Source organism: Zerene cesonia, chromosome 10 (genome assembly GCF_012273895.1).
Source record: "Zerene cesonia ecotype Mississippi chromosome 10, Zerene_cesonia_1.1, whole genome shotgun sequence".
Classification (NCBI taxonomy): domain Eukaryota; kingdom Metazoa; phylum Arthropoda; class Insecta; order Lepidoptera; family Pieridae; genus Zerene; species Zerene cesonia.
The window spans coordinates 9,529,060-9,538,916 of NC_052111.1; the positions used below are offsets into that span (position 1 = coordinate 9,529,060).

The following is a 9,857-nucleotide window of genomic DNA, read 5'->3' on the forward strand; positions in this document are numbered from 1 at the left end:
CGGTCGTTTGGCAATTTAAGAGGCATAATTATGAAACAAATCTACAATTTATGTAATTTTATTTAAAAAACGATCCAAATATAGAACGATTTACATACAAATGATGCGTCGTAAACATGTATATTTTCCTTAAGGGTATTTATAAAGAATCAAAATTATAGGAATGTACAAAAGGTAAAATTAATAAAAAAATACATAACATACAATTCTTAAAATTAACTATATCAGTAAAGCACATAACCCGAGGATAATTTCCAGAAGAACCGCGCTTCGAAAAATGACAGCACTTCGACACTTCACAACTCTAAACACTTATAAGTTAACGACACACTCCGGACGCTAATATCTTGTAATAGTTCTTTGGTAACAAAGCCAGCGCAATGTTTACCCGAACAAGTAGGTGTACATGAGGGTCATGACGAGGCCCAGCAGCACAGGGAACTTCCACGAATTGATGAAACTGCTATTCTCGGTTGCGGCGCTGGAGCTGGCGGGGCTGCTTTTGTCGTCCCAAGTGAAAGTCTTCTTTTTGACCTCGATCCTCTCCTCCGGAACGATCTGGCCGATGACGTACTTCTTCATGAGCTCCTTGGCGTCGATGCTGTGGCCGACGTCTTCGAAATCCTCGCTAGCTTCTTTTCCGACCACGTTCAGCAGCACCTCGTGGCCGCCGGGGTGGTCGTCTAAGAACGGCGTGAGGTCGTACACTAGGTTGTCGATTATTGTCACCGCGTCATCTTTGGTGTTTCGAGTTGAAATCTCCTTTCTGGTGAATTGCTTAAGGTCGCTCATTTTGGTGTGCGCGTCGCGGCGTGTGCGGCGGGTGACTGCGGCTGCGCTGTGCTGCGGTGCGCCTTTCCGCGCCCCCCCGCGCACCCCCGCGCCACACTCGAGTTCGATACCAGTTATCTTTTCCGTTCTTATCAATGGAAACTGTCAACTGAACATTAATTACATACAGCTACACTATAACCTTATCCATGATTTGATCGCTAAGTTTTAATCTTTGTACTATCATGTGACTATTCACTGAAAACGCCTGCGTCACAGCAAATATGACAATTTCATTATATGTAAAACTTACCATAATTCATTTTGTTAATGTACAAACAGCAACCGTCCGTGATGATGTTATACTTCTAACGAAGAGAACATTACTTTAAGCTATTAACAGATAGATCTATTAACATAACAAAAGTAAATGGCGGAGAAGCTTGCGGTCTAAGGCATCGCTACAGTACCTAATACTTAACACACGAAAGATACTTTTAGTATTAATAATTCATATTATTTATTATCTATGTAATGATATAGTTACTATCATTATCGAGATAAACTATTACTTATTTATTACATTTAATTGTAATATGTTAGGTACAATATTTTCAATCTGTTTTAAAAACTTCTGCATAAAACAATTTCGTGTAGAAGTTTATCCACTTGTTTACGACTAAATCTAGGAAATAGTTACAAGATATTTAGTCACAAACGACTATCACCCGATAACGTGAAATGAAGGCGACGAAAGCCGCAGGCGCAATATAAATCTGTAGATAACACGGGTGCAGTGGCACCTTTCTATTTCCCATTTATATCAATTAATAGAACACTGAATTTGTGCTGATATTGTTAGATATAGGAACTATATCTATGGGCGTGGACATAAAATAAACAGTAAAGGCGCCTGTAGATAGATACCTACTTCTTGTTAAAAAGAAATCACTTCCTTATGAAAAATTTGTGATGCGAGTAAAGCCAATTGCGGAAATCTAGTTTAAAACAAATTCGTAATCTAACTTCCCCTTGTTACATTAAAAAAAGTGGTTCATAAAATTTGTGTGTGTGTGTCTTTGCATTTTAATGATAACTGATAATAATATATTACTATGCACATACCAATTAACTTCATAAATGAACCTCGTCGAAGACAAACCAGAATTGTGAGGCGTAGTAAAATTAGCATTTATGAATATTACAAATATGATAAATCATCATAGCATTATGATTTTTCAAGAATTCGTCGGTTTACTGACCTAACGTCATAACTCGGCAACCTTGATACTGCTTCGTTTTTATTACAACTCGACTTGTTTTAAAGGCTCTAAGCTTCATTCTACGAGCCTTTTAGTTATATTTATTATTTATTTCGAGAGAAGTACCGTTGTAGCCGACTTATATAATACTAGCTGTTCGCCCCGGCTTCCCCTGTGGTACATATATAGCCATGTCACTCAGTGCAGCTTTCTAATGATGAAAGAATTTTTTAAATCGGCCCTGTAGTTTTTGAGTTAATCCATTACAAACAAACAAATAAAAATACAAATTTATCCTCTTTATAATATTAGTATAGATAGTGTAGATTAATTTAAGACTCGGTTTTAAAGAGCGTAAGAGAGATATGGAAAACTTATTTTGTACAAAACAACCTTTATTAAAAAAAAATACTTATTTATATTTAAATATAGAAACCACCATACACAAATTCACTTGAAACACACAACTGAATTCTATTAAAAGTTTTTGCTACAGGTTTATTTTAAATAAAAGCAGAACTAGAAAAGGATCGTAAAAATCTAAAATCTGAAAAAGAATCGTAAAACTCCGGTCACCCAGTAAAGAGTTATGAGGTAACCAACACAAAAAATAGTCTAATTGATAACTTCCTCATTTTTTTAAAGTCGGTCGAAAAGCATCAAAAAAAACCTTTCCTAGTTTAACTTCTTTTGCAGTGTATTTCATATGATTATTATTTTGATTAGAATTTATGGACGGCTTCTAACCAAAACATGTTAATATATTAAATTACCATAATATTCACATTATAGTATTGAGCACCCATCACAGACTTGTTGAAACATAATATTAGCTACAAAATAATTGTCAGTCAGTACTCACGTCGTGTGGAATACCTAAGAGTTAAATAGTAGAATATAACTTCGGACTGATATTGCACGTTCACTGCTCATTACACCACTTCTTTTTTTTCCTTATTTATATAGTTTCGTCGAACAATCAATCTATTTGCATTGACGTCATTGCATTCTTATAAATTATTTATTTATTGAGCAATTTTAAGAGAAGAACCTTTCCAATTAATCTACTCCTTCGTGAAAATCTTCTAAGTAATTACAATAGATACATGTACGCTAGCGTGGCGAAGAAGGCGAGCGCGAGAGGCGGGCCCCACACGTCCAGCAGGCCGCTCCAGGTGAGCTCGTCGGCACTCTGAACCAGGTTCGTTTCTTGGGATATGACCTCCCATTTTTCTTCCTCGACAATTTCACCAATTTTAAACTGCTCCCTCCAGGCTTTGGCGTCTTCACTGTGTCCGACGTCGTGGAAGCACCTCGAAGCGTCTCTACCCGCGTTATTGAGCAGAACTTCTATACCGCCAGGGTGGTCTTCCAAAAAATCGGTGACATCGTAGACCACGTTGTCGATGATGATGGCCGCGTTGTCTTTGCGGTCCCGCTCCTCTATTTGCTTGCGGGTGAACAGCTTGGGCGACATGGCTGCGTGCGAACACCTCGCTCGGCTCGCGATATATCACTGAGACCGGTTCAGCCGGACGCTCCACAAACACGTGCCTCACTGAAGGTCCGCTTGTGATCGTTTCTAGTACACCTCGTGCCTACTTGCCATTCATAGGTGCCGACCCTTATGAATATTAACACGTACTAATGTAATTAGCTTACTTTATTGTTTGGTCACTATATTTGTTTCGTAATTTTGGGCACGTAATCATCGTAATTAATTCACAAAGTATATTTATGAAAGACCGGACAACAAATTATCTACTCGAATATAGCGGACAAAATAACTTTGACGAACGTTATAATTCTGTTATACCCATATCAAAACCATTGGGCAGGGCTAGCTACTGGACCCTATCCCACGTTCCAAGTAGAGCTTTGGTGGTGACGGGCTAGTTTAGCGGAGGGGAGACAAAGGGACGACTCAAAACAACACAATAAAGCTCATGACGTTATTGTTACTACCTTCCGAGCAATTTCATCAAGCGAGGCGAAAATTTAATAGGCGGCCTGTGTAGACGGAGCCGATCCAACGACGAAATTATGCAAACGAGTCCATGTTGTTTATATGTTCGCTTCGGTGAATCATATTATAAAACAAGCATCGGCACTTGGAATAACATCGCAACATAAACCCTGAAATTATGTTAGTGAGCAAATACAAGCCGTTCTACGAGCAATTAACTATTCCTTACACCTGTTATATTAGAGGGCACTTAATTTACACAATTCATGACACAATATCAATTCATCGTTAATGGTCAATTTCATTGTACAACAAAAGCATAAAAATGCGAGTAAATCCTGCATTCGACGGGGCTACATTCGTTGTTTACCGTACCGTGAGTGTAACGGTATTTTTTTTATATTTCTAGGATAAACAACATACAATATTTAAGAAAACAACTTTCTATTCTTTGTTTGATTTGTAGTTTTTTGTTTTTTTTCACACGTAAGGTGGGTTCGACTCTACCATTACAAACAAAGGTCAATGATGTATTATACCTATCTAGAATAAATAATTCTTTTTTAAGCAGATTTTCTGAAGGATAAACGGACAACATGTTTTATTTCGGAACTCTGATCCTGAATCTCATCATCATTTGGCGTATCTTAAGTATAATTAAGGTAATATATAAATCGTAATAATATTAAAAATAATTAACCCGCAGGGCACCTTGTGGCGAGGTGACGGGGAGTAGCCCCCCGCGGTCCTTAGTTCTCCCGGGGGAGGTCCCTGTCCTCACCTCCGGACTGTCTCGGTGGCAGTTCATAGTGAACAATGACGAGGTTCAGGATCCCCCACCTCTGGCTTGCCTTAATTGGCCGTCCAGAGATATTGGAAGTGACTAATGGCGTAACAGCGGGGAAACCCAATCCGGGCCTGCGGGCCCGCTTTGGTGAAACCGGTGCCGCACCTCTCTACACCCCTAGCTAGTCAGCGGGTGTTGTTGTCGTGGGCAGGCTGCGGCTGATGTCCCACAACACATTAAATTCTCTAAAGGGCCTATGCGTCTTGGATCTGTGACCCCACGTAAGCCTTCCAAAAGACCGGGTGCTTTCCTTCTGGAGGTACCCGAGTATTATGGAGAGATATACTTAAAAAAAATTATGCTCAATTGAACATCTAAAACTTAGAAATAAATGTATTAAAGTTTAGTAAAACGCATATAATTAGAAATTGGAAAAGTTTCAAAGAATAAGAAATAATCGACTATGAGGCTTGAAACGTCGTCCATCACACCTTCGCATTATCATACTTTTTGTGTTATTGAAGAACTTAAATTATATTTTTTAATTAATATTTTCATAACAAAATATGATTATTATCATCCAACAAACCTACCTACCCTTATAATTAAATTTTCTTTTCTTTGTGATTACAGCTCTACAAAAAGTTAATATCTTATAATATAATAAAATATAACAAAAACTATTACATGAAAAGATATGACTGCTATCAAAACTATAAATAATAGTTAACAAAAACTAAAAAACACGCTTTTTATAGAAAACCGAACTAAAAAAAAATAGAAAATAAATTAAAATGAATTTAAATTAAGAAAATAGTGTTAAAAATTTCAATGAATATAAATTAATAATAGTGTGAGTAAAAAAAAATATTTTATTTAAAAAAAAGCGTGGGGTGCATGGTGTCAATAGTTATAGATATTTTATTGACAGATATGAGTAGAGTGATTATTATGATTTCGATAATATCTTAAGAAGCACCCCACGCTTTTTTTAAAATAAAATAATTTTTTTTACTCACACTATTATTAATTTATATTCATTGAAATTTTTAACACTATTTTCTTAATTTAAATTCATTTTAATTTATTTTCTATTTTTTTTAGTTCGGTTTTCTATAAAAAGCGTGTTTTTTAGTTTTTTTAAACTATTATTTATTTTCTACTTTTTAGTTTGGATTATTTATAATAGCTTGTTTTTTTAATTTTAAACTATTGCACGACTCGAACTACAAAAATTTTAATTAATTTCCTTACCTTATCGACTATAGATAAAAATTATATAAATTAACAAAAATCATATTTTGCAAATTGAAAAATGGAATAATTTTATCAAATTAGTGTATTGTCATCGGTCCTCAATAAATCTACAAAGTTTGAACGAAATCTGGCCGTTTAAAGTGGGTCAAAATCGCGCCCAAAGAAGTCGGTTACAAACAAACATACAGGTGAAGCTAATATAAAGCGTGTAAAAAAAAGACACCCGTTGCCTGCTACGCGATAAAAAAAATAGTCTACTATGTAAGGAAATGTCCGTTACACGTACTACCTACCGTAGATATTCACTTCTGTCGACTTACTGACACAATATTTATGAAAGAAAATTATACCTTTCGTTTGAATTGACAGATTCGTATCTAATTTTCGGCTAACATAAACCTATCTGATGATTAAACCGGCCTTACTAACTGAACTATGCATAGTCGGACCACCATCATAACTTTACTGCTTGCCCCACTTTTGCTACAAAAATTCTTAAAAAATAAAGCTTTTCAATAAAAAAGAAATGCGATCCTAATATTATTAAAGCTTGTCTCATTTTCATTTTAACAGCTTCTTCGTCTAGATAATATAGGACCAATATTCCTATTCTCTGTCTACGATCAACTTTTGACGTTGACAAGTGACAGCATGCTTGACCGAAAATAATATAGATGCTGATTTGTTTGCAATTCGTGCCGGGATTATTATTAGTTTATTTTCCTATCAACTAATCGTTTCTTTTATGTAGTTGCTTTTTAAGCCATGAAATTATGTACATGAAACTATGTACCAATTTTAACGTAATGGTTAAAGCGTAAATAAAGTTTAAAAAAAATATCAAACATCTAAATCTTATCGAAACTGGTCAATATTTAAACTGCTTAATGAATACTAACCTTAATCTAAAACTATCTGCCAAAAGCCTAGCATTAGGCGTAGTTAACAAAACTTATAAATAGCGAAATGTATCCCTTGATAGGTTAGATTGCAACAAATTCTAACAAATAACAATATGAAACTGGTAAGTATATATTTATTTAGCATGCTGTCCTTTGCAATACACAAGATATCTTCTATACACTTTGTCCCTTCGTACAGTATTGCCTCAGCAGCGACGCATCGAAACCATGTTTCGTGTTGTCATTCAAAGAGCTGTTAATAATGTTGGACTGCGGGCTGTCGGCACACTCCGTGCTGAACTTCCTGCCGCTGCCCCCGGTGCCCAGCACGCGCCTGGCCTCGCTGCCCAACTACACCCCACCACACATTAATGATCCTCTCCTAGAAGGGGTAAGTAAATTGAAGTTATGATGATGATTGAAATTTTAAGAAGAATTGTGTGATAAATAATAACCAGTATTTACAAATTCTAAAAAATTATTAGAGCTAACACCTTTGACAACTGAACTGAGGAGCATGGGTTTGATTGAACTCTTGTGAAACAGGTATTTCTGTACACAATACATAATACAAGTAATGTACATTTATGAGTTGTATTTATGAGCATCAAGTCTAAATAATATGAAGAGATGCCATAGAAATTGAAAATGTCCAGGAAAGTTAAAAATTAACCGATATACTTGTTTAGTCAAAAGAATGTAAGTAATAATGAAATTAATGAAATGCTTCAGGAGCTCAAAGAATGCTGTGGTAGAGTGTTTGTGGACAGTGTGCCAGAGTTCTGCCCGCCGCTGGACAAGGTAGTGGACTTCTCACAGCTGGACGTCATACTCATCTCCAACTACACCTGCATGATGGCTCTGCCCTTTATCACTGAAGATACTGGTTTTAAGGGACAGGTGTATGCCACTGAACCCACATTGCAAATAGGAAGGTAAGATGTTAATTAAATTAAATGTTCACTAAATGTGCCAAAAGGCATGTGCAATTTAAATTTACTTTTTGCTAGGGTAAATAAGATTTGCTTCTAGGGAAGTATGCTCCATCTTAGACTACATCTATGCTTACTAGCAACCGAGATGGTAGTCAAGCGCTTCCCTATCACACACTAAAAAAAGGCACCTTGCAGTACATTTTATAGGTAACTGACAACATATTGTTCTTGAGAATTGACATTGTCTCATATAGCAAAAGGTGGAAAGAATGTGCATATATGTATTTAAAACCTGTTGGATTTTTTATTTAAACCCTAGAGTTGAACAGTTGCAATTTGGTTAGTGAAGTGAGACAGTTAAGCTTCTGCAAGGGACAATTCTTACTAGTTGCGTTATATAACTAACAGGTATAGTGGAATAAAGTTTATTTAACTTGTTGCTGATTGCAATTAGCAGTATCCTATGATCATAACAGTTCGTAAACATCAAGTGTTCAAAATAAGTACTGCAAGTTTTGTCAATGAGATGTTGATAAAGAGAAGAATTATTAAATTAATTTAATGACTAAATTAGATGTTAATCGAATACAATGCAAAACGACTCGGCTTTTGTCTGTGCGGTGTGACTGAGGTTGGGGGGCGGGCGGACGGCAGGTTCTACCTGGAGGAGCTGTCGGAGTGGCTGTCGGGCGGCGGCGGCGGCGGCGCGGCGCGGCGCTGGAAGGAGCTGGTGCACCTGCTGCCGCCGCCGCTGGCGCTGGCGTCGCGGCCGCGCGCGTGGCGCCGCCTGTTCTCGCCCGCCGCGCTGGCGCGCTCGCTGGCGCGCGTGCGCGTGGTGGGCTACGACGAGCGCCTCGACATCTACGGCGCGCTCGACGCCACGCCCGTCAGCTCGGGCTTCTGCCTCGGCTCCGCCAACTGGGTGCTGCGCTCCGCGCACGAGAAGGTGCCGCTCTTATTCTGCTTGCTTCTCTGCGTTGGTAGATGTGTAGTAAAGTAGTTAGAAACTATGCAAGATATACTAAAATACATATGCAGGTGTAATCGTTGCACCGCTCGCTTCATTTCTCTCGTAGCTGTTGACTGTCGTTAAATATTAGTCTCTCTGAAGGTCGACGTGTCCCGTGGAATGAACATTTTTAAACAAAATAGCTAACTGAGCACTCGTGTGTGTCGCGCGGGGCGGGGCAGGTGGCGTACGTGAGCGGGTCGAGCACGCTGACGACGCACCCGCGGCCCATCAACCAGGCGGCGCTGCGCGGCGCCGACCTGCTGGTGCTGGCCGCGCTCACGCAGACGCCGGCGCACAACCCCGACCACATGCTGGGCGACCTGTGCGTGCACGCCACGCTCACGCTGCGCGGCGGCGGCTGCGTGCTGTGCCCCGTGTACCCCAGCGGCGTGCTGTACGACCTGCTCGAGTGCCTGTCCGCGCACCTGGACGGCGCCGGGCTGGCGCACGTGCCGCTCTACGTGGTGTCGCCCGTGGCCGACTCGTCGCTCGCCTACAGCAACATCCTCGCCGAGTGGGTGTCGGCCGGCAAGCAGGCGCGCGTGTACGTGCCCGACGAGCCCTTCCCGCACGCGCAGCTCGTGCGCGCCGGCCGCCTGCGCCACGCGCGCGCGCTGCACGACCTCGCCTTCAGCGCGGACTTCCGCCAGGTGCGTGCCCACCCCCACGCCCCCACGCCCACACCCCCACACCCCCACTCGCGCACGCTAACCGCCGCTCCGCTCGCAGCCGTGCGTCGTGTTCTGCGGCCACCCGAGCCTGCGGTTCGGCGCCGCCGTGCACCTGCTGGAGCTGTGGGCGTCCAACCCGGCGCACGCCGTCATATTCACCGGTAATATTCATGACACTATCGTCACTTGCTACCTTTTAAAAAACACGGTAATAAAAGGAGTACTGCTACTCGTTACATTATCATGTTTAGAGAATTATCTGTTTGAAATATAATTTGTGTATGTGAATGAACT

At 40.0% G+C, this 9,857-nt stretch overlaps 3 protein-coding genes across 3 annotated transcripts in view; 1 reads left to right on the plus strand and 2 right to left on the minus strand.

The window, feature by feature from the left end:
• Positions 1-215: 215 nt before the first annotated feature.
• LOC119829422 (cytochrome b5-like) lies at positions 216-857 on the minus strand. The gene has a single exon (XM_038351909.1). It carries the CDS (start codon positions 790-792, stop codon positions 385-387), a length of 408 nt encoding a protein of 135 aa, XP_038207837.1. The 5' UTR covers positions 793-857; the 3' UTR covers positions 216-384.
• A 1,847-nt stretch (positions 858-2,704) lies between these two features.
• Positions 2,705-3,615, minus strand: LOC119829423 (cytochrome b5-like). The gene has a single exon (XM_038351910.1). It carries the CDS (start codon positions 3,508-3,510, stop codon positions 3,127-3,129), a length of 384 nt encoding a protein of 127 aa, XP_038207838.1. The 5' UTR covers positions 3,511-3,615; the 3' UTR covers positions 2,705-3,126.
• A 3,077-nt stretch (positions 3,616-6,692) lies between these two features.
• Positions 6,693-9,857, plus strand: part of LOC119829432 (integrator complex subunit 9) — a 4,590-nt gene continuing 1,425 nt past the window's right edge. The window contains exons 1-6 of the mRNA XM_038351920.1: positions 6,693-7,067; positions 7,145-7,336; positions 7,678-7,880; positions 8,535-8,826; positions 9,072-9,542; positions 9,622-9,828. Of these exons, the coding sequence (XP_038207848.1) occupies positions 7,059-7,067; positions 7,145-7,336; positions 7,678-7,880; positions 8,535-8,826; positions 9,072-9,542; positions 9,622-9,828 (1,374 nt within the window). The 5' untranslated portion in view covers positions 6,693-7,058. The remainder of the gene's footprint in view (positions 7,068-7,144; positions 7,337-7,677; positions 7,881-8,534; positions 8,827-9,071; positions 9,543-9,621; positions 9,829-9,857) is intronic.